The sequence below is a fragment of the Pteronotus mesoamericanus genome, unplaced genomic scaffold (genome assembly GCF_021234165.1).
Source record: "Pteronotus mesoamericanus isolate MK-2021 breed Mesoamerican mustached bat unplaced genomic scaffold, CSHL_Meso_final scaffold_99, whole genome shotgun sequence".
Lineage (NCBI taxonomy): Eukaryota > Metazoa > Chordata > Mammalia > Chiroptera > Mormoopidae > Pteronotus > Pteronotus mesoamericanus.
In genome coordinates, this window is record NW_026555330.1 from 11,350,071 (window position 1) to 11,375,665 (window position 25,595).

A 25,595-nucleotide genomic window follows, 5' to 3' on the forward strand; every position below is an offset into this window, starting at 1 on the left:
CAATAGGCTATTCATAAATGACAGTGCATATATGCATATAAAACGGCGGTAGGCTTTGTGCCTTGGAAAGAAAATACACATTGTCAGTCTGCCCTGCAAACTTTGTTTAAAGCAATAAATATGATACCAAGTCCTCTGTCAATGACAGCAGAAGGTTCCAGGCACTGTCTGTTCCCTAATCCGGTATCTGGCTGGCGCTTTACTTCCCTGCAGCTCACGTTGCCAGCACAGGCTGGACTGGAGCTGGAGAGTCGATCCTTGTTTGGTTAACAAATTCCCCGCAAAATATCCCCCCCAAGCCCCCAGGAGCTGTAGTGATGTCATATCCGTTGTCCAGGTCTCCACACCTCTCTCAGCGCTCACTCCCTTTACCCGTTCCCCGGGTCAAAACTTTTGAGGTGGCCGGGCCCTGCAGCCGCGGGAGAGAGCGTGGACCGGGGCGCGCAGGTCGCAGGCGCTTCAGCACCTCGGCCAGCGCCCGCCGCAGCCCGCCCCGCGCGCGCGCCGGCGCCCCGGCGCGGACTCCCGCTCCGCGCGCTCCGAGATGCCTGCGGAATGATCGCCCCCCAGGGCGGCTGCCGCGGCTGCTGCTCCCGCCGCCGCCTCCGGCTCCGCTCCGCTCCGCTCCGGCTGGCGGGCAGAAAGTGCGACTGGCTGGCGAGGGGAAGGTCTCCGCAGTGACACTGGAGTGGCCACATAAAAGAGAGTGAAGAGGGGGCACAAACCCGGATCAGGATGCAGGCGACGTCCAAGCTACTCAATCTGCTGCTGCTGGCTCTGCTGGCCGGGTTAGACCCTTCCAAGGTATGGGCAGTGTTTTAACTCTTGTTTGAAGCCGGGTGCCCCAGGAGACAGACCGGCCAGAAAGGCAAACAAATAGACCTCCCGGACGGCCCGGGAGACGCCTGTCCAGGCTGTCGTGTGATGCCTGGCGTATTCGCACTCCTTGGAGATAACAAGGTGAACTACCTCGCGGAGGACTAGCTCCTCGAGGCAGCGTCCCGGGGTGGGGGGCGGGGGGCCGGCCGCGAGTGTAATAAGGTGCAGGGGCAGCGGGCGATGCGGCTCTCCGGGGACCAGGGCTCTTTCTGGGGCCAAGTGCTTAATGGGCTCTTCTGGAGTCGCTCGGGTAATAACGCCCAGGAGTTCGCGGCTGAAACAATGCGATTTGTAAACATGGGTTAGGAGATGGTGAGCCGATTCTTTGTTGAAAGCAGAGGAGCGTTTTGGGTTTGTTTTTTGGGGTTTTTTTTTTTCCTTCCCTACACCAACCTCCCCCCGCCCCCGCGCGCCCGCGGACCCCGGTGGGGAATACTCCCATGGCAGACGTGCTGCGGTTTGTGTCCAAAACATTGGGGATGCTGCTGGTGACACACACGGCAGGGAGGCAGGGCCATCCCCTCCGCCACAGCTGAGAGGCGGCGGGAGGCTGCTGAAAGGGGCTTGTGTTTCTTGGCTTCTTTCTTTCCACGAAGGAAATGAGGCGGCGCTGGGGAAGTTCTCGTTGCCAGTGCTGAGCAGCAGGAGCTGAGAGCCCTCGGAACCGGCAGGGCCCTCGCGAGGGCGCGGGGTCGCGGAGCTGCTGAACTCCGAGAGGGATCCAGCCCCGGCAACGCAAGCGCCCGCCGAGCTCTTTCTCTAAAAAGGCAGGAGAATCGGGGGAAGTGTTGTCGGCGGCGGTGCGGGAGGAAAGTCTTGATGATAAAGGGGAATCGTGCGAGAGCTTCAGCACTGTGCGAAAACCTCGGTTATCCGGAATGAGCCGGAAGGCGTCTCGCTCGTGCAAAGAGTTAAGAGTGACCATTTTTAAAAATGATGTTACTTACTTGACCGGTCAAGAGCAATTTGACACGGCAGGGGGAAAAAAAAATGGTGCGCGGTTACAAAACCATTTAAAGCTGTGTTTTGGAATATTGTGAAGTTATTTTTAAAGCTTTACATCATCTCAGCGGTGGAGAGGAATTAAGTTTCCTTTCAAAACTGAATAGAACTAATTAAGGTGTAACCAAGCTCCATCTAATACTGTAGCTGACTGAATATTTCTAGGCCTCGTACAGTATATAGTGAAAACTTAGACTCACATCATACAGGTTCGTAATTATTCCTGGGCACTTTTCATGTTTCGAGAGACCTGATGGGAATAAAATCATTTTATTTTAACGTTGCGGTCATGCTGATATTGCCACTGAAATCTTCAGTGTGAATGTCACCCTGATGATCTTAATAGGACATTTTACATACTAAGAGACAGCCTTACAGCATTTTACATCGAGGTGTTGTTTCTGGTGTTCTATTTTCTAAATCTTATGTTTCTTCTTGCCTCTTGGTCTATAGTACACATTCTGCTGCCACAATTATTACATTACGTTGGTTAAAACTTTTAAACAAATTCCATCATGCACCTCATTTGTAATATTTTTGGTACAACATTTTTTAAAAACAAACCTAATTGCTGAGTTACTGCAGGAAAAAAAAAACAACTCTCGACTTAATGTGAGTTTTGTCATTCTTCAAAATGAATTCGGGAACTGGACAGCTTTACTAACAACTGCATTGTGGTTTGTCTGATATCGTCAGTGCATAAATATCTTCGCTCCTTGCACTGTTCCTTCCCAAATTAAATGTATGTATACAAAAAAGAGGTTCTGTTAAATATTGAGATAGGTGCTCCAAATAAACGACCCAGTTTTAGCCAATTCGATCTTCTCTAGTATTGATAAATTTATCTCTGGGTATTCAGCAGTATGAAACTTTCCTGAGGCTTCGCGGTGGCTGTGTGGAGCTGAGACGTTCAGGGAAGAGAGGCACACACACGAACTTTCAAACTGTCCTTTCTCAGCTGTGGACACTGGACACAGTGTGCAAAGACGAGAAGACGGCCATTTGTTCCACGCCACGTGTGGCATTAGAGAGAATCTTAAAATGTTCAAAGCAAGTGTTTTCGATGCTATAAAAAGTTTTTGGACCAGGAGACAAAATGTTGCTTAGAAAGTAAATAAAAGCTCCTTTTTTTGTATGTTTAATCAAACTAGTGTTGGTCACCACACTCTGTCCCCCTGTCCGCCATCACAATGGCACCATTCAATTCTCAGATGGCCAGTTAGGTTATTATAAACTAGAATTTTCTCAACTTTTATTATTGTACACACTACTTAAGGGTTTACTTAATAAAATTAGCATTCATACTGCAAATTATGTTCAGCAACACTGAAATTAAAAATCCCATAATAGATTACCGCATGAGACCACAATTTTGGGACAAATGAGTAATAGTTAAGTGATAACACTTGAGTGTACACTAAGTTTAAACAGCTGATTGTCATTAATACATTAGAACTGATATATTTCATAATAACATTTTAAAATAAATTCATTTCAGTAAGTCTTCTATGTTATTACGCTTTGTGTTTACAGTAAGCATATGTCTAATCATACATGAATATACTGGCAAAACAGGAGGGCTCTTAAAATTGAATAAATTTTTTTTTCAGGTATAGGATTGACACATATACCAAATATTATAAATCTAAATCTTAGAGAGTGTATATTGTATATTAATTTACCTGAAAACAAAAAATCTTTCTAACAAGACCAATTCCATTTCATAGAACACTATGTAATATTTACATTTGTGATCATTTTTCCTTAAGATTGAAACTTGTAGATCTTGCATGACATTTTATAAAGTGCTTAAGTATCGCCACCTTATGGTAAGACAAGTTACTTGAAACCCAGTTTTATCTTTAAATTGTTAAAAAAAAAAAAAAAAGGCCCATGCTTCTATATTGATAAAATGAACTTACTTTCAGCATGTACTTCTTTCTTTTCTGTCATTTCATACATCAGAAAATTAGCAAGATCAGTATTTTCTTTCAGCAAAGGAAAGCAATTCACCACTAATTATTTGTATTTTTATAGAGACAGATTATCAATTTTCCTCTCAGGAAAATTATGAGAATTATGTTTCCTTAATTAAAATCTTATTAACAAGTTTCCAGTTCCATTTAGAACTCATGGGTATATCACTTTGCCTATTTTAAGAGATATTAATTAATTTCATCTGTAATGGAGTGTCTGAAGTATAGGCAATATGCCAAATCATCATTCATTCAGTAAGTTTTTTTAAAAACAGAAACCTTGTAGAAATGCAATTATTGCTCTGTGTTAGAGAGAAGAACCTTCTCCATGGAGGGCATTCCTGGGGCCGGCTGCTAGAGGGCATCTCTGTGCTTCTAAACGGAAGGAACTGAGTTCAGTAATGACCTTGATAGTACGAAAGTGAACCCTTTTCTTTTACAAGATTTTTAGCAGACCATTTTTTGAATGGAATAACAAAGTAGCAATTGCTGTGCATCGGAACCCTGCATTTCTCTGCTCTGCACTGCTGGATTGAGAAGGGAGGAGGATATAAATGAGGCCGTGCAGCTTTTGAACAGAATGTTTACACTCGAGTCAGACACTTGAGTAACAGTTAAACGAGGTGGCATGGCCCCCGTGGCACCTGACGGTGACTGTGAACTTGAAAGAGGTCCTACTTGTGTGATAAGTACATTGCAAGATGCCCTAGCACGCTCGGATTGAGAAAGCACTCTCTCCTTACCTAGAAATATGCTGAAGAATTGTTACCACGGTGCTGCTCACACGACAGACCTGAAGTGTAACAATGATTCAGCAATAATCTTCGGCACCAGACTATTCTTTCTGTCCAAGAGAACCCAGCCACTTAGAACTCGCCTTAAATGAGACAGTTGCTTTCAAGCCATAGAAACATGAGAGCAACGAAGAGAATTTCAATAATTATACTGCTAAAGGCTTCTCAGCCTAACACATCATGCCTAAGTGACTTTGTGTTTTAGTATTGTGAAGGAAAGCCATCAAAGACTGAAACGGGCTCGAGGTAGCTTTTGGACGTAAATTGGTTAAAATTCTTGCAATTTTTAAATGAAATGGACAAAAAGCAAAAACAGGAAGAGAAATAAACTGAGGTTGGTTTCACTCTGCTTTCACATACACCGTAAGTAATCTATCGTCTCTGTATCCGCTGGATACCAGAGACATCTTCTCTACAGCAGGAGCCACTCAAATTAGAACAGCAAATGCAGGTCGGTGGCGCCTGGCCAGGGCCCGTGGCTCCGCACGGCGAGCCCTGACACGGCGGGAAGCGAGAAGTTCGAGGCAGCCCATCCATGTTTCGAAAGAGCAATGACTTTCCTACCCTTGTTGTATCCCGCCTTCCTTGAACCCAATTACATTTTTATTTTGCAGAAAATATTTTTCTCACTCTTTCTCTTGGCAACGTGAAAAGGTTAAAATTGTACTGCTTTCCTTTATCTTTTAAAAAATCACTGCGCCCTGTACTTTGCAACTATTCCCTTTAAACTAACAAACAAAATAGACTCATAGATTCAGAGAACAGCCTGAGAGCTGTCAGAGAGCAGGCGTGTTGGGGGACTGGGTGAAAAAGGGAAAAGGAAGAAAACAAACCCAAACCTCCTAGACACGGACGACAGTGTGGTGATGTGGTGCCCAGATGGGAAGCGGGTGGGGGAGGCAGGAGAAGGTAAACGAGGACAAACGGTGATGGCAGGAGACTTGGCTTGGGGTGGGGAACACCCAATATAATATACAGACGATGTGTTATAGAATTGTACACCGGAAACCTATATAACTCTATTAACCAATGTCACCCCAATAAAGTCAGTAAGAAAAAGACTGTTGAGACAGTCCGTTGCTGCTCTGTGGAGCGGCAAAGCAGGACAAGAGGAACACAGAGGACAGCATTCAGGGCCCCTCATTTCTCATGCCACCAATGTGACATATCTAAGGAAGACTTTGGGGAAGGCGTGTTCGCAGCGCCCTCACCTGTAACACGGGGGGTCTGCATGTTCTGAGGACTTCTTGTCCGGCTGTAGAATGGCTGACCCTGTGCTGTGGTCTACAGGCCTGCGCCCTCCATCTGCCACAATCCATATGTTGCCCTAATGTCTAATGTCCAAGGTGATGGTATTGAGATTGGGGTCTCTGGGGGCAGTTAGGTCCCGAGGATGGAGCCCTCATCAGTGGGACCAGTGCCCCGGTATAAGAGGCCCCAGAGAGCTCGCTCAGCCCTGCCGCCGCAGGAGGATGCGAGGAGAAGCCCGGGACCCGGCAGAGGGCCCTCCCCCGGCCATGCCGGCACCCTGATGGTGAACTTCTGGCCTCCAGCAGAGTGAGAAGTAAATATCTGTGTGTAAGCCACCCAGTCTGGGGTATTTTGTCATCGCAGCCCAACCAGACGATGATACTCTCTTTAACATTTGGTCATTCATAGAAGATTTGCAAATCCTTCCGCGGGCTCGCATTTGTAAGAGGACAAACTTTGGGAGATGCGGCCATCAGCCTGCCCAGGTGATATTATCCAGTTTTCAGCTCCTTCCTCACGGCTCACCCTCCCCTTCCCGCCTGTCCCCACGTTCATGGTCCCTGTGCTCAGCCTTCTAGCTGTTTGCCCACCAAACATGGCTCCACTGACAGGATAGCTTATCAGTTGGGCCGAGGGGGTGGGGGGGGGGACGGCGGGGGGGGCGGGTCTGAAATCCAATGTGTTTCCTGCTTCAGGCTCTGTGTTTTATTTGGTGAAAAAAAAAATCTCTAGGGCAAAGCTATTTCTTCATACAAAAGGAATTGCTGGGGTACAGAAGAGACACAGGAGGTATTGGGGAAGACTACTTATAAAAGGTCTGGCATATTCATCACTGACTCTTCCCAAGAAGCAGCTTCCTTAAGGATTTTAGCCTGGCAATTACTAGAAAAACCTCAATTTTTTTTTGTAATGACAACACATATAAAGGGGAAAAAACGAGGAGAATGCTGCCGCATAGGAGGCAAGACTTGGCATTTGATTTACTTAAGTATTTAAGTCTGCTTTTAAGTATTTTCCTGTAAAAAATTGGCAGTCATGCAATTAACAGAGAAGACAGAGAAGCCGTCTCGGGGGTTGGGTGAGACTTGGGATTACCTGTGCACTCGAGCTGAGGGAAGCGGGTGCACACACATGAGCAAATTATTTCACAGTGGTGTTCAGACATGAAGGTGACATTGATAGCTATTTAAACATTCACTCCCTGGACCCCAGGTTTAAATCCAAAATGAGATGTTGAAGCTGATCAACCACCTACTCAGTCTATGCTACTGCTCAATTAAAAACCTTGAAGGATGTTTTTATGAAGCTAACGTTATCACGACAGTTTTCAAATGTGAATTTTAAAGTTGCATTCCCGACTAATAGCGATGTAAAAGGGGGGATGGGCATGAAGTCTTAAACTGTTTCTAATCCTAACTATTCAACTTTTCAGTAAGGAAAACAATCTCTCTGAATTTCATTTTATATTAACTATGGAATAGGTGGAATAGCAATGGAATTTATGCAGTTACTGATGATATTAATATAACATATATGAATCCATGGTAAAGCATAAGGTTCTACATAAATATTCTACTAACAGCACTCACCCTACAAGCAACTTCAAATCTGTTGTGTACTGTACATTAAGGTCATGATATCTTGCTGTTCCTTCTTCTCAGCTTTCAGATAAGTGTCCTATAAAATTATCAGCAAGGCTTCACAGCACCAGCCCACAGTTTCGGTCAGAGCTCCAATTTCAACCTGCCACCTTAAAATTTTACATCACACACTTACATCTAAAAAGGCACCTCTTCCAAATTTGTTTGAAAGAAATATAAGACATGGGGACGGTTCCATCATAATGGAGCCAAACCACATCAAGAAAAGAGATTTTCATCTAATCATGGCAAGCGGATCACAGATAGGATGGATGGGATGTCTCTGAACAAAGAATCTACCAATGGATTAAGCTACTTTTCTGACCGCATGCAGGGTGCAGGCTTTTTGTGTCTTTCCAAAGGACATCTGTGATAGAGTGGTTTCAATCCTCACTAAGACTTAAAAATATAAAGGAAAGACATTTTCAAATGAGATTTTCTCAAAATAATTTAAAAGTGTTCATGGCAGAAGGTCATGGTCTTAGTTCTTTCAGACTGGGTAGTTTGTTAACAACAGATACCTACTGACGGCAGTGCTGGAGTCTGGGAAGTCCAAGGTCGAGGCACCAGGTGAGATTTGGTGCAGGTCCTCTTCCTGATTCACAGCTGGCGCCTCGTCACACCGTCCTCACACAGCAGCAGGGACTAGGAAGCTCTGCGGGATCTCTTTTATATAAAAGAGCACTAATCACTTATGAGAGCGGCACTCTCCTGACTTAATGGCCTTCCGAAGGCTCCATCTCCTCATAACATCACACTGGGGATTAGGATATTAACATACACCTTCGGAGTGGGGGACAGGCAGGGGCACAAACATTAGGACCGCAGCGACTATGGAAAAACGGCCACTTCTGTGAACATAATTTCGCTTGGGTTGCTTTTTCCATCCCTCTGCTGGTTCTCCTGCTCTTCTCAACAAAGCGTTCAGCAAAGTGCTTGAAAAGACCTGACCCTTTTTAGCCTCTTAGTAAAAGTTTCTTCAGATGTCACTTATCCAAAAGCTTGTCCACCTGAGTCACTTATGAATTGATTCTTTCTTCCCTGAGTTCAACCTGTGTAAATAATATGAAGGATAAAAAATAGGTGAGAGCACTGTATAATATCTAGGAGAGGCCCTACCCATGAACAACTAATATTGAAGGAATGTATTATTTCAAAAATGCCAGTCACACTAAAGTGAGGGTTACCTTATTTTTGTTACTCACTATGATTTGGGGGGCTGGTGTCCAAGAGGCAGGAATAGCTTATGATCATCTCCATGATAGTGCCAATCATTTTGCTAATAAAAATACTCAAAAATGTTGTTGAAACTATTAAAAATAGAGTTTTCTAAGAACATGGATCTTTTGTGCTTTAAAACAAGGTGATATAAAACATGGGTCAAAGCTGTGCCTTCTGCTATCCTCATACCAAGCTTTCAGAAGCATGAAAATAAGTTCGGGAAGAGCATCACAGGTGCTGCTGTGTTCAACCCTTGGCCTCTCCCCGGAAAGCCCTTCCCCTCTTCTCCGTATGTCAGACTTGTGCCTATATTTTAAGATGCGTCTCCAATGTCGCTGCTTCCATATATCCTTTTCTGACCCTCCTCACATCCCAAGAGGAGGCAATCATGGTCAACTAAGAACGCCTACAAGGAAAGAATCGTGTTCTATTTATCTTTATAGCGACAGCCTCTGCACTGTGTCTGACACAGAACAGGTGTTTGATGAACACAGATGGAACTGGATTTCTTGTTCCCCCATATTTGCAAAATACTCTACTTCCACTCAATCTTATTTTACTTACCCCTTTATTATTTTTAATCAGCTATTCCTTATATTATGTCTCCCCTACTAGTTTGGCATGTAGCTGAGGGCAGGCTCTGGGTCTTGCTCATTATCTTATTCTCTCTTACCTAGCAACTGGTGCAGTGTCTGTTCACGTGAGATTCTTAACAAGTAATGTTGAATGAACAGATGAATAGATGAAGAAAATAAGTAAGTCGAAACCATCTAAGAAACCTACAACCCTGAGTTGAATGACGCATGAATATAAGCTGTGGTTTTGGTCCAGGCTTCAGTCAGATAACATATCGAGGGAAGGAAAGTGAGATGGATTTTAAGAACCTTGGTGTCAAGGACTTAAAAGGCGTATCTTGGGCCATTTATCTTGAAGAATGCTGCGAGATTATGTCTTCTTAAGTTGTTGATTAATTTCGTGTCTTACCCCACCATCTCAGTGCTGTTGTCAACATTGGTAACTCTCTAGGAGGATGCTAGAACCTTATACCCTTGTGAATTACATGTTGTATTTTCATGTCACTCTGTGGCAACGTTAGTATACCCTCATATTTTTTGCTGTACCTATGTATCCATTTTATTTACATGGCTTTGTAAGTATTAATATTTTATTAATGTGTACTTTTTTTAATAGCCTTTATTTGATGTGATATCTTGTCTTATTTGAAAAATTAGTATATTATCTGTATTTATCTCTTTTTAAGGGCTGAGTTGTTCCTTTTAGGATGCAAAATATTCCATTGAAATTATCCTCTTACTATATATTCTTATACTAGCACCACATAAAAAGGCAATATTGGTTCTATGGTTGTACTACATTACCATATAAGCACACCACCATCTTACAGAATAACATCCAATAACTAAGAGCAAATAACAGGTGTCATGATGTTAGATTTATCTAAATTATAACTTCTACGTACAACCAGAAATTCAAAATTTTCATGATTAACTTTGTATTTCAAAATGCCCCGAAAAGAAGTGTCAGCAACAACCCTGTGTGAGCAGCACAAGGAAACAGCTACAGAGGTAACCCCAGAGAGAGGGCACAAATTGCATAGACAATCCTTCTTAGTTTTCAAACTAAGTTGAAGGTGATTAAGAAGCATTATCCCGTGATGATGAAATAGCATGACTAGAGGGAGCAATTCCAGATGTCAGGATTGCTTCAAACGGAGCATCGCTGCTGGAAATGCCGATGCACCAGCACCAAGGCGTCGCTGATAAAATGCTGCTGTAGAAGGGCGCCATCAATCCTGGGAATGATCTGCGTCTGTGGCTGTTGGGGATTGTCTATCCAAATGGGCACCGACAATGGGTATTTTTACACCTACGTGTGTTTTGTGGCCCAGTGATTGCCTCTTAGTGCATATCACTCTTGTACTGAACAAGTTGAAATATTGTTCAGCTCAAGGCCCACTAAGGACCTTTTATTAGGCTCATTATTTATTATTTATATCATGCTACACATATATTCTACGCTTGACAACAAGTTGAATGCTAGACAAAATCAGAAAATAAAGTGATCCTAGTCTGATGGTCATCTACCTTAAAGCACTCTGGGGACAGGCAGCAGGAGATGTATGGAGAGTTTGAAGCTCGTGCCAACTCAGACCTGGGCATGAGGGAGTTAGGAGTAGGAATCAAGGGGATGGAGTAAAAGTACTCGGAGTGTGTCTCATTGGCAGCAAAGCATCACGACCCCCTGTCAGTCAAAGTGAGAAAAGGTTCCAAGTCCATATATTTGTCCTAAAGTAAAATTGGAATAATACTTTAAGAAATGATGAAATTACAGATAAACTTACATGTATCAGGGAGGTGAACACATTCAAATGTAGTAAAAAAAAAATAAAGGTTGAGGGGAGATAGGTGCTTACACATTATGGATGGATTGAAGTTTTTAGAGAGGAAGCCCACATTTGTCAATGTGTGTTTAAGCATTTCGAGTAAAGTTTATTCTCCCTACCAACACCACACACACACACACACACACACACACACACACACTCACTGTATTCATTAGTCTGAGACCAGTTACCTTTCTGTTACTAATTGTTGGCTTTCACTTTTAGAACAAGGTCTCTAAATTAGTTCAACTAATCTTTAATGTCTCTTACTAAGAAGAAATAAAAGGAACAAAAAGGCATAGAAGCATTAAAAAGTTCCTTTTCCTTACTTGACTTGTATCTTAATTTCGTACGTGGAGAGGCCATAAAAACATGACTGCATTGTCCATTTGTATGTAATCGCTGCTTTCGGGGGAGATACCATGCAAGGGACTCAACCCAATTAATATTCATTTAACATATATGATGAAGATAAAGAAAGAGAGAAACAATACCAAATCAGAGCAAAACGTGCAACCGTGAGGAAATCGGAGAGCCGATGTTGTGGCAGACACTAAATTAGGAATGAAACGGGCCCGCCTTGACATCAGCTCTTCAGCTGTCCAGCTGTGTGGCTTTGCGCAGCTCACGAAAATCTTCCTTGACTTCCATGCCCTCATGTACAAGCTGAAGACGGTGAACCAAATGTCGTTCACGTAGGTCACCGTAAAAGAGGGCACCTTTATCTCTTATGCATGTAATTCATCACTCGTCCATCCACCTTCCTTCTGCTCTTAGACCCCCAATTAGTTCAGTTAAAGGTGAAATTTTGGCTTCTTTTACTTTACTGGTGATAATCAAATTTAATGTCATCTAGAAAATCATAGAAATTCATTTCTCTCCCTCTCTAAATATATGTACATATAGAAACACAAGAAATACATGTAAAATATATATGTTTATTTCATATTTTTAGCATTACAGCATATTTAACATTTATTTTGTATCCTTCCCTTTTATTAGCTTTGAAAGATTAATGAGAAATAAATAAGTGAATGGCATGTTTCTGTCTTTGTCTGACAACAGTTAAAACAAAAGAGACTCTTAGAGATGCAAGAACTGGGAGACCATCTAACTTAAGTGTGCACAAAGGCAAGCTTTTCCACTACAACACAGCTGATGATGGATAGTTAGTGAGCTTCTGTCCATGTTTCTAATATTGGGGAAAAGCACAGGATTTGAGGGATTGGGTTGTTTTTAACTGAAAACAATTATTAGAAAGTTACTTTTTAAATGAGTTACAATTTCCAGCTATTTTCTACTATTGATTCATTATTCTTTCTTTGGCTAAATATCGTGAGGAAAAAAGTATATAGACCATGGTAGACAGAATATCACTCCAATGATGTTCCCATTGTAATCCCCACAACCTGCGACTATGTTGCCTTTCATGGCCAAAGGGAATTTGTAGATGTGGTTAAATTAAGAATCCTGAGACAGGAAGATTGTTCTGAATTTCCTGATGGGCCCTCTGTATCATCATCATCATCATCATCATCATCATCATCATCATCATCATCATCCCTCAGAAAACAAAGGCTGGACACTCAGAGCCAGAAGAGGAAGGGAGATCACGGAAGCGGAGGGGCCTGAAGCCAAGGGTGTGGGCGCCCCCCGAAGCTGGAAAGTCAGGGAAATAGATTCTCTGGAGCCTCCAGAAAGAAACACAGCCTTGCTGATGCTGATTTTAATCTCAGAAGACTTATTCAGACCTCTGCCCTCCAGAACTATAAGATACTAAACTTGTGTGACTTTAAACCACTAAGTTTATGGTCATTTGTTATAGCAGCAAAAGAGAACCAATAGATTAGTCTAGATGCTAATAATTAATACATAAATAAGTACAAAATGTAAGTCAGCCAAATAATTTACAGTCTGTGCTTGTGGATATCAAGATTTATTAGGCCATACATGGAAATTGAAGTGAGGTTTAAAAATTATAAAGTAAGGTAGGTAAAATAGAAATGAAAAATTGCTTATTAAAGAAGACAAATTAGATTTCACATAATTCTATTGAATTGCATGATAGGTTATGGTGTTCCCTAGTTGACAATTGTAAGATACAAAGTAGTTCTTCTTGTTTTTTTCTTACGTAAAGTCTGCCCAGAAAATCTCTCCCTCAATCTAAGAATTAAATGGTTGTCATTTCATTTCTTTGGCCAGCATTGGACTTTTAAAAGCGTTTGATATCAAATGTTTATGTTGGATTTGCAATCCATAGTGAAACTACAAATGAATTGGCTGCTTTGATTTCTTCAGGAAAATGGCAGTGATGGTTCCCTCTTCCTCATCAGTCAAATCTGGTCCATCAAAGACACTGGCATGTCTTCAGATTAAAGCGATTTTGTTTAGGGAACCCGTGCATGATGCCCAAGGCCAACACCGTCAAACACAGCGATGGTTCGTGACTGCACGAGCTCTGAGCAGGAGCCATGCCCTCTCGTGTGCAGAAGAGGGAAATAATATTGTGTTGTTGCGTTTACTTATTTAATGTTACTTAACTGAAATTTGTTCTCAGCTTTACAATGATCTGCAATATGAAGAAAATAATTAGTCCAAAAATGGGTCATTCTCAATGACTGTAATTATTATGTGTTAGTCTATTGACATTCATAGAGCAATAATTTGTCAACAAATACTCATGTCTGGCATGATTCTAGGAGCTGGAGAGAAAAGAATTCTTTAAAAGTACAGTTTGGCCTCTCAAAAGCCCTTGGTGCTTCCTACTGGGAGCCCCACAGAGGTCCACTGGTCATGGCAGCGCGTGGGGTGCATCCTGCAGCAGAGGCCTGTCCTGGAGACAAGTACGGAATTGACGGTGGCCCCCCCCACCTGGGGGGGGCACACAGAACACTCCTGAAGGAGGTGTGGCTTAAAGGGTGACCCCTGGGCAGTGAAGGGAAGGAGGGCTGTTCCATTAAAAGGCAGCAGCCTGCATGAAGTCACGGGGACGTAAGATAGCGTTTTCACATCACTTGAGTCCTTCTATTGCTAATTACACAGGAGGTAAGAGAAACCAATGCAGAGGAAAAAGAGAGCTATTGGTGGGCTTAAAATGCTAAGAAAATGTTTACCTAAGGGGTTCAAGACTTGACCTGTGCCAGGTTTAAAAATGTTTCTGGACTTCAGTTACCTTAACCCAAGAAGAAATAAACAAAACACAGTGTAGTTGTTATTAGAGTTCTTCAAAGAAACAAAACCAGTTGGATGTATGTGTTCTATATATATGATAAATGCATCATATCCTATATATCAGGTGGACCCCCCAAAAATGAAATTACCCCCTGGAGGGTGGGCTCCTTGTGGTACAGGTTTCCCCCGCTAGGTGAGTGAGTGTTCTAGGAACCCATCTGCATCAGTGTACCAGCTGGTGTTGTTATGAGAGGCTGCCTTTGGCTTCAGTAATTTTTTTGTGAAAAGTCTTTCAACATGTTTGCCTATTTCATGATGGGTGATTTACGATTGCACCCGCCCGCACCGCACCGAATGCGCGGCACTTTTGGACCAACATCAGCAAGACCCCTGGGCCCCGCCCTCCCTCCCTATTCTCCCGATTGAAGATTTTTTGTATTGTGGATTGCATCGTCACCATCATACATGGCAATTATCATTATTACTCGATTATTGAAATTATTGCTATCCTTTGATAACAAGCTTGTTGTTGGAATGGTTTCCTCCAAATAAAAGACCTTCTGCTACATTTTCATCTAGTCGCAAGATGCTTCTGGCTTGCTTAAATTGGCCGGAAATTGGACAGCACCTAAAACTTTTAGTTAGGTTACATATTGATTTCAAATTTTATTGACAAGTTTTTTTCATGATGTAAATGTATTCATTTTGAATTGAGAGGAATTTCCTTTTTGCCTTTCTTATTTTCCTTTTCCTTTTTTCTCCTTTCCTCCCTCCCTCATATATCTTCTTTCTTCTATTCATTCAAAAAATAATAATAAAATTCCATCATAATATTAAAATTGGAGCCCAAAAGTTCAAACCACATAAGATGGAGAGCCACATTACAACGAAGATTGCAGAATGATTATTATATGCCTGTTACGTGGCCTGGGCCAATCACCAATTAATGCCATGACATCCACATCGCTAGGGACTTAGGGTGAAAAATTGTCCCTGTATTTTTAGACTGTCTGCCATGCACCCAAGACTAGTAGGAATCTAAAGATTTAACAGTGACTAATAAGATAAAAATTCTCACAATCTAATTAAAAATAAACAATAAACAAATGAGCAAAATGTATGTCATACGGTAACATGTCATGTGGATTGAAAACAAAGTCAAAAGAAGCGAGAGGCCTGCCGTGATGCGGGGTTAAAGGACAGATGAAACAGGCCCCACAATAGAGGTGGCGCTGAGCGATGCCATGAAGCATGGCATCCACGGGTTAACTAATTATGTTAATTATGGAAGCAAGTTAACAGCATTTGAGTTACAATATACTTTTTTAAAAGCAGCTTATTTCCAAATCACATAATAACCTCAGTTAGTCCTACAAATTTATTGGAAATGGGAAGCCCAGTAGAGAGCATTAGAACTCATTGTTCTAATAGATGGGATGACTTTCAGATTGTCTTGTCTATTAAATGAACATGGGTGATTTAAATTTCCCGTGAAAATTCAGTTTACGCCGAGAAAGCTTGTTTCCTTCCTTGTTTCTTTTCTTCCTTTTTAGCTTTGATGCCCAAAAAAAAGTCATCTTTAATCTCTGTCACAATTAACATATGGTCCAAATGATGAGCAATTGCAATAAACAGCATTTCTTGATTGAAATTGTAATAAATTCCTTATCTTGCTTGAAGCAAGATATGTCTGTCTAGTATCACACCATTCTCAATGATATAAGGGGAAAATAATACTTCCCTCATGGGTCTATGTGAAGTTTAAATAAGATAATATTTTGAAGCACCGGGTTCATTGCCTGGCATTTAGTAAGTCCTAAATAAAGGGCAGCTTATTTTTCCGGAACTCAGTGTTCAGGAAGTCTTGCTTGCGCTCTCCATCCTACTCCCTAACTAATGTGCTAATTCTGTGATGTGACATCACTCAGTGCATCTTCTCCATTTTCACACAATTCCCAGGATGTCTCATGAAAAAAGAAAAGGTGTTATTTCTTTCAGAACTGTCTCCCTGCTCCTGGCCCCTTCCTCATCAAGTCGTGCATCTTTTGATAATCTTTTGAAGAGCGATGTGAACGTTTTTATATTTAGAGAACCACAAAAAAAAAAGAGAGAGAGAGAAAATAAAAATGACCCTTCAAAACAGAAAAGGTTACGTCTGCGGAAATAAATCAAGAACACAACTATTTTTCAAAAAAAAAGAAGAATACCAACAAAATACCATAAAGGTTAACAAATGAGGATGAACAGAGGCACTTCTGTATGTTCCGCTTTCCTCCCGGGTCATCTCTGATCTCTTGAACACTGTGGGTCGGTGCTGAAAGGTCTCCTGCGTAAAGTAGGATAGAATGGGACTCCTGGCCCCGAAAGTCCCTTCCAATTCAGAGATGTTTTTGAATTCAGCAAATCTTTGCCAAGCACATGGTCCGTTCAGGGCCCCCGGACATTGTCATTGGAAGTATGTGCCCTTTCTCTATGCATTCTGTAACCCTACCCCATTTGCCCTTTATCCAGAATCACAGCAAGTGTTCAAGGAAAAGAGAAATACAAACCGATCTAAAGTTCAGTTACCTGTGGTCCAGCTCTTCAGCAAAATAGAGTATCTCAAAGAACTTAGGATTCGTGAAAGACGCCGGGATAGAATAAAAGCAGTCAGTTGACCACCGGAGACCTTTCCCCAGCGGTTACAGGAAAGGTATGGAGAATGCGGGAACCCCTTGGCCGAAACCCCCAAATGAATGGCGTCTAATTACAAATGCTTTAGATGCTTCCATTCCGGTAACAGGTGTTCATTCTGGCCCGGGGACAATGGTGAATACATGTAGTTTATATAACTGCCACTGAGATTTCCAGAAAACAAAATTTCTAGTTTACTAGTACCCGATTTTAGTTGCAAGTATCGTTCAGAGCAAATAATTCAGGGAAGACTGTGTAAATATACCAATATGGCGAATCAGGTTGTCCAGGAGGTAGGGACATACACTGCAATAGCTCTTCCCTGCAAGCCTCGGGTTACTTCTATATACACTCAGGGGAAGAGGCAACATAAGACTGTTGTGGGAGCATATGAGGCAATATTTTCTGGGAGCACCCGGGACACAGCAGGACAGGGACAATCAATAGAGACACTAATACCAATTATCGCCTGATAGCTAATCTATTGTTGGCGTTAGTATTTTTGTCTGTGTGTAATTGTCTCTTTTTAGGTTACCAATTATGTAAGCCCTCTCCATGGGTGCTTTTTGACAAGATGGGAAAGGCGTGGGTGCAGCTAAAAATCAGTCATGGTCTGTCCAGTCCTGGGCATCCATCCAGGGACCAGGTGGCCGCGACAGTGCCCCTGGATGCTGTGACTCTCCTGCGCATAACTCCAGGTCAGAGTCCCTCACGTAAGATCTAACCATGAGGCAGACTCACGTGCACTTCTCTCATTATATATCAGGTAAAGTTATTTTACCAGGCTAATGAACAAGCTAAACAAACACAGATCACTTATTGCAGATCAACTGTAGTGCATCCTAGTGTTTGGGGGCCTTCTATCTTAACCTTCTGTTCTTTTCTGCCCTCTCCTTATCCATTGTTCCAAGAGCTTAAAATGCCCCCTGGAATTTAATAGTGTCCGCTGAACTAGGACTACGCTTCTGCTACCTTGTATCAAATCCTTAAAGTTTGCATCTCAATTCTCCAGTAAGCCCTTCCTCACATCGCTTCTTTTAATACTCTTTCACTCTGTCAATACACTGTGTTCCCTCCTTTTCTAGCTCTCTGTATTTGTATATTATACTGCTTTCTGTGACCTGCTACATATTTTCATCTGAAGATTGGACCCTCTGTACAATGACCTGCCTTGTTCCTCTCTGGCCTCTCTTTTTGATAACTTCCATCTCTATGTAAATATCACTCTCTTATCAAATCTTAGTGTTACTTGTTGTTTTGCAAACAATAATAAGTGGTTTGCATTTTTCTGTGCCAATGGGCACTTGCAGTTCCAAATGACATTTTGCTAGCTGAAATGGGCTATGCTATTTTTACCCTCAGAAACCTTGATATTTGGCTAAAAAGGACCGGCTATAAATCAGAAAGCCACCAGAAAAAGCACACTACTTCAGATACCTTGTGAATTTCCCCATTTACAGCCAAAATGAGATATTTCAAAAACAGAAAAGCTTTAAAAATGCTTTTACTATTAATTCTTTAATATTCAGAGGCCATCGCATGTCATTTGTACGAGGCAAAAGCACCCGTGCACAGATTAGCTCAAATGCATTTTAAAAATCTCTGTTTTTATCATTTTTTGTTGATTGATTTTAGAGAGAAAGAGAGACAGAGGGACCCATCTATTTACTGTTCCACCCACTCACACAGTCACCGGTTGCTTCCTGCACGTATGGACTAGACCCACAGGTGGGGTTTAGCCTGATAATTACTTTGCAGCCATGGGACTGTGGCAGCGGGTTGTGTCCCTTTAACTTTCCATCTGAATGTTACCCAGCACACACGGCAGCTCCCCCGTCCCTGACTGGCGAAGGAACTGAGGCTGAGGGGTCTGTGGGCCCCCTGCCTGTGGTCCGTGCAGTCTCCGCTCATGGAAACACGCAGCGTGCCCTCCGAGGAGTGTGGGGGCTCACCCGGCCTGCAGCGCCAACGGCCCAGCCTGGGTCAGGGGACTGCGCCGAGACACGCAGCTCACCGAGCTCTCGGGCCCCCAGGACTTCATCTCAAATCGCAGAGGTCGGATTCGACCGTCTCTGCTGTGCTTTCCAGACCAACTTCCTGCAGTTGAATCTCAAGACTTAGCCGATGAAAGATAAGAAATGTTTCAGCCCGTAAAGATAACCTGCTGGAAAATAATATTCATCAGGTAGCAAAAGGAACGCATTTTGCCTATCAAGATCAATGCGCTAATGTTCCGAGTTTGCCACTGAAATGCAAGAAGACTAGCCAAACCCATGGCATTACCGTAAGGGTATTTGGGATTCAAAAAGGCACAATTCCCAACATAAGGTGAGGTTACTAATGCCCTTCTGGAAATAGCACAGGACTGTCCTCTAACGGGACAGAAACACCAATCTGCCAGGGAACAGGAGGTGCCACGTCACCATCACTATCTAGAGACATGTGAGCGCAGTGAAATTAAATGTCAGGAACTTGAAGCAAATTGAACTTAAAAAAAACTCAAGTCATGTCACACTGTTAGAGATCTGCAAAGAGAGAAAAATCCAATTTAAAAAATAGATACTGAAATATGAACTCAAAAGCTGACTTTAAAAAAGTACCTTCAAGTTTCGGGGTACACACACATATGTGCACGTATATGTATGTACACTCTAAATACTCAAAGCCAAGCTCAAGTAGATTATTAACCTATTGGCATATAAACTGCATAAAAGATAGTCTTCTATTTCTTTTTGGGATATTATCCATATTCCTAACAACTTGCTTTATAATAAATGAGAAAATATAAATAAAAATGATCTGATCAAATTGAGCTTTTCCATCAGCTCTGCTCTTGAACCCTAGAATCACCGTGAATATTCCCCAGTGTTTCTAGGTTACAATATAGGCTGGCCTGATTGGGGCCCCCTTAATATTGAAAACAATGACATATACTCCAGCTAAATCACTTTTCCAATTCAATTCAACAGGCATTTAAATTGAATGTAGAAGTTTTGCTTTACTTCGACTGAGCTTTTGGAACTTCATCTTGGAATTTTTGTGTCTTTGTAAACTACTCAGAACGCTGTTCAGCCGGCACAGGTTTGGCAAGGGGCCTGGCACTTCTCTAATTAGCAACAAGGAAATAATTTTTCCTAAAAGAGGAAAAAAATAATAATAAAAGACTTGCCCTGGCTGAGTAGCTCAGTGGTTAGAGCATCGTCCCACTATACCATGGTGGTGGGTTCGATCCCCAGTCAGGGCACATATAGGAAGCAACCAATGAATGTATGACTAAGTGGAGCAGTAAGTCAGTATCTGTCTGTCTGTCTCTTTCATGCCTGCTTGTCTCCCAAACTCTATTTTCTTAGCACATCCTCAACACCATTCTCAATATAATCTTTTCAACAGTGGCTGGAATGTAATTATCCCAGAACCCTACTCTGAAGTCTCCAAAACATTGTCATCATCTCCCAACAAAATGCACATAGAGGGCTTCATACCTGGCTGTTTATATGCTGCTCACCTCCCATCACTCAGGTACCGCACACCGTAGGCCTAGCAGTAACGCACTTTAAAATTCAAAACACGATTTTATGTCCTGCCGCCTCACCCTTACCTGCATAGCCATCGCTCTGATGGGAATCTGTCCTCCCCAAGTTATTCAGCCCGAGAATCCTTTCTCATGGTTCAACTTCAAGAGTTCCTCTGTGTGAGGCTTCCTCTAGCAGAAACTGGGAGTGGGGGGGGGCGCTCCTTTCCTCCCTTTTTATTTGGGGAAACATTACAAAAGCTAACTTTGCTATAATTTCCCTGACTATGTATTCGTCTCCCCGCTAGAAGTGAGAATCTTAAAAACACAAATCAGTGACCCGTCTTCATTACGGACATCCCAGAGCCTGGCAGGGTAGAAAGGAAGAAGGAAGGAAGGGAGGAAACAGGGATAGGTGGCGGTAAGAAAGCTTTCCCCCCAACAACCTAGCCAATATTTTTTACAGTGATCCTAAAGTAAATAAATACCAAGAATAATCTTAAAATGAAACTATACACACACACACACACACACACACACACACACACAGTGTGGGGCAAAAGTACATTTTCAGTTTGTATGGAAAATAATACAATAATTAATAAATAATAGACTAAACTCTGTGTTTCATATACTCACAACTGTAAACTGACGAATATATTAGACATATATAATATAAATTATATGTGTGTATGTGTATATATACATAGAGCGGGGCGGATAATGGCGGAATGGCCCCCCCAGCCTGCTGGGTGTGTGAGCAGACCTGCGGGAACCTGGGTGTCAGCTGAGCCGCCAGCCCGCCCTCAAGGACCTGCCAGCTGGGAAGAAGCCCCGCCTTTAATTCCATTCTCCACCTAGAAGTACCGCTTCCTCCGGCCCGGCCCCAGTGTTTTCTCAGAGCTCCCATTCCTTCTCTTTAACCATCGTTCTGAGACTGACGCCCCTTCCCTGGGTTCTACGCAGCCACAGTCTAGCCATGGAGCAGAGAATTAGACAACAGCCCAAAGGAGGCAAAATCAATAAGAAGGCAAATCCAAGAAAAATCTATGCTCAGGGATGAAATTTCAGATTGTGGGACCTAGAAATAGAACATCCCATCTATGATGTTAGAATTGGATGCATGTTATTGAAGTCTGACTAAGACAGGAAGGAAATGAATGATGTAACCACTCTGTAAATCTTCATGGAGCACATCTTTGTACAGGTCATTGTGTTTGGCCTTCGTGAGGAGAATAGGGACTACGAGACGCAGTTTACCTAGTTTACAGGCCAGCTAAGTGACATGGCGATCCAGACAGCCCTGGCCCTGGCCCACAGAGGCTGCTCCCTGGGACCCATTTACACTGTGGCCACGGGAGCACCTGAAAGTCTCAGCGAGTTTGTGAACCTTGAAGCAGGAGAAGCAGTAACAAGGCGGCGAGCGCTCCGTGGGGCCCCCTCAAGCAGGACCGCTCCCGTTCTGTCTTTAATTCTGGTCTCTGTTCTTTCTGATTTCACTCAACTTCCTTGTTACATCCTTCCTAAAATTCTACTAATCAAGAAAAATCAAGATAAAATCATCGTCCTTTAAAAACTACAGTGATCTCCAAGAACGTTGAGAAGCGATCGCTTTTTGTTCACACGTCTCTTGAGTTCATGCAGGCGTCCCATTCTCCCTATCGGGCTGAACTCCTCCAGCGACTGGCCCCATTTGACCAGCGTGGCTCACGGAGGGGGAACGTGAGGACTCAGCCGGGAGGTGCTCGTGGACGGCCCCTGGGCTATACATGGAGATGAGGGAGGGGTTCTAAAACCAGTTTCTTTCCTGGAGAGTAAGAAAGGAAGTCCTCTTTCACCTCATTAACTTTCTTTTACTCCATGACACTCTCCTAAGATCCAGAATTGCGGTTGTGCTCTACACTAGCCATGCCATGGACTTTACATAATTCTGCATGTTCGTGAGACTACCTAAGCTCCCCTTGGATCCTTATTTTTATGAAAGCTATGTTCTGTGAGCTCCAAGCAACTGACTTAGAAATCTCTTAGAACATAATTTTTTGTGATATTTTCCTCTGTATGAGTAAAGTCATTGTGGAAAAAAAAATGTCACCAGCCCTTTTAAGCTGGTGCCAAATATATAATGGAGATAGAGAAGGTGTCAACTCACAGGAATAGAAGATTCTTAACATATGCAGAATCACACAGAGGCATATGTCATCCTTTCTGGGATGCAGCCTTCTCACAATGACACAGGATGGCCGGCCACCTTGGTGAAATCCAGTTCCATCATCATGAAACTAGTGTTAAATGAGAGCAATAAACCAACTGGCTACTGAGCTTTCTGAAACTGGAAACACACAAAGAAGGAGTTAAAGGCCCTCTTGACATGCTTGAACCCAAAACAACAGGCGTCTGAACCTTTAATGAAGAAGACATGTAGTACCAGAGAAAAGACGGAGGGATGATCCCGCATGCTGAAGTGGAGGATGCCGTGAAGGATGGCCGCCACAGCGCCACGCAAACTCCTCCAAGACAGCCTTCCGCCACCCAGATGGGAAAGCAGAGACTGGGACGGGGAGGGGGTCCTGCGCCGGTGGGCCTGGGATACCAGGGTTCCTTCCTCCCGTTCATACCTCACCCCACCTCAAGGCCACATCCTTAATACAGAAGGCATGTGCCTCCCTGGCATACAGAAATGGTACAGTGGCATCTTGGAATCATACTGTGAGCGCAAGGGCTGCTGGGTTGAAGAACAGGATTCTGCAAAGTATCTCAGAATAGTGCATCAGCGACCCTATCTTTAAGCAAAAAGCAGCAACCTGACGTCTTGCGGCCACCGCCCCTGGTTAAGCTATTGTTGTTTTGTGTGTAACCAGCTATATTGTCTCTTCTCTCAAGCAGAGAGTGGTCTTCCACGTTTGTCCTGAACTTGCTATTCAGGCAGGCCTTCAGAACATGACTAACATTTTCCTCCTTAATCTACAAGCTACATGGCAACCAAAGTAATGGAAACATTGAGTGACAGCCTATGTATTCATCTTCAGACAACATGATCGAAGACCTAAACCAGAGCGCTGCGGACTGCTAGTCTCAAAGGCTCACTCTCTGTTCCCTTGCTCAAATTGGCCTTCTGCTATCTTGTACATGTTTCCCACACCAATCAGTAGACCTCATGAAAATATTCCCAGACAAGCTCAGCCTTTAACTGGTCAGTAAGTGGCTACCTATCCGTCAGAGTCTGGGAAGGAAAGATTTGGCAAACTCAAACAAGGAACTGTAATGAAAGACTCATTTACCAAAGGATGAGAAGGTCAAGGGAAGCCAAGAGATGGTACCTGGCCTTAGGGCTAGTAACTGAAGTATGTGACTACTCCCCCGAGCCTGAAGGGAGAAGGGGAGGTAGAAGTTACCTGATCTGAAGAGGCACGTACCAGTGGGACAGGTTCACCCAAAACAAACTAAGACTTTGGGTAAAGGCTGAGAGTCGGAGGAACAAATATATCGACTTTACTTTCCTCCTGCCTCCGAATGTCCTACCAGTACCTCCCACTGACCAAACCCAACAACCAGAAGGCAACGATCAGCCCCCCTCCTCCCAAATACATTGCAGGAGGAAGAGCTAGAGCGTGGACGTGGAAGTGCACATTAAAAACAGGTGCTTCCACAGTATATGAGGATTTGGGAGAGAGGAGTGATGGATGCTCTAAAGACACCCATCGTGTTGTCTGAACTAATGAGAAAGTAGAGTGAGTTGAAGCTATCAGCAGTGCCTTAGCTCTTCCCTAGAATGAGGTATTTATGGGTTTTGGTGTGACACCCAGTGACTCTAAACTCTACATAATAGACGCCGGACATCTGGGCTTGCCTGTGTCTGCCAGATGGCGTGGGCTGCTCAAAGATCTGGAGAGCTAATTTTACACAATAAGCGCTTCTAACAGGAGTTTTATACTGAAACCTCTGACATGCTTTTACCAGGAATTGTACTGCCAAGTTGGGCTGTAATAAATGTGCATGATTTAATAGGTAGCACTCCAGAAATATCACTTTGCCCTTTTTTTTTTTTGCCTCCCTTCAAAATCTTTGCCACATTTCAGCAGTTCACATTTTTATTCTATAACCTTCATCCTTCTTTTGATCATTTTTCTGCCCGGAAGTAGTAGTTCCTAACACCCTGGGCGTATATATACTATTGTGCATTTGATCGGAAGATTTCAAGGTACTTCTGGCCACAAATGACAAAAGAGAGTACTGAATTTCCTGAGTATAAGGAAATTCCAATCCTGGGTTTCTACCAACTTCTTTAAAATAAAAATGCATTTCTACTGCATACTGACATGTTGATGTTCCTGTATTGAATTTTATTTCATTTTTCTGAGACTTAAATCACGGCTTGGACCAAGGATAAGCTTTCAAGGAATGAAGAGCAAAATTCCCAGGTCCCTCCCTTCATGATGATGAGGGGAAAAGAGCAAACATGTCTCTATTTTAAGCAGGCATCTCAGAATTTTTTCCCTAAAACTGAATGAAGGTCAGAAAGTTACAAGTGCTTGAAAAGGATAAAGGGCCCCTTCAACATTTTATGTTTCTAACCCAACAGAAACACAAACCTTTAATAATGAGTATTTCCAAGACATCTTGCACTTTCTTCTTTTCCTTCTGGACGTTTATTTATTTTACTTTATTTTTATTGAATTTATTGGGTGACATTGGCTAATCAAGTTACGTAGGTTTCAGGGGTACAGTTCTATTACATAACATATCATCTGTATATTATGTTGTGTGTTCACCACCTTAACTTGCATTTTCAATAAGTTAATTTTCTCCTTCCTTTATAAATTGGCGAATACATATTCTACACTCAGTTAACATGTTCTCCATTTATAATGCCTCTAAAGCTCCCCATGATCCTAAAAATAAAGTGCAAACTCTTCCAAGTGGCATGTAAAGCCCCCGAATGTTATCTGACCTCACCCCTTGCCTTTCTGACCCGGCCCCTCACTCCAGCCGTACCCGTGGGGGCAGGTCTGACCTCCCTCACACCCTCATATCTTGGTAATTTCTCTGCTCGTAGCCTGGAAGCCATGCCACACC

General features: G+C 42.8%; 1 protein-coding gene across 2 annotated transcripts in view; it reads left to right on the top strand.

Moving 5' to 3' along the window:
- Positions 1–617: 617 nt before the first annotated feature.
- Positions 618–25,595, top strand: part of OLFM3 (olfactomedin 3) — a 145,347-nt gene continuing 120,369 nt past the window's right edge. For both annotated transcript variants that reach the window (XM_054564763.1, XM_054564765.1), the window contains exon 1: positions 618–804. In XM_054564763.1, coding sequence (XP_054420738.1) covers positions 736–804 — 69 coding nt within the window. In that variant the 5' untranslated portion in view covers positions 618–735. The remainder of the gene's footprint in view (positions 805–25,595) is intronic.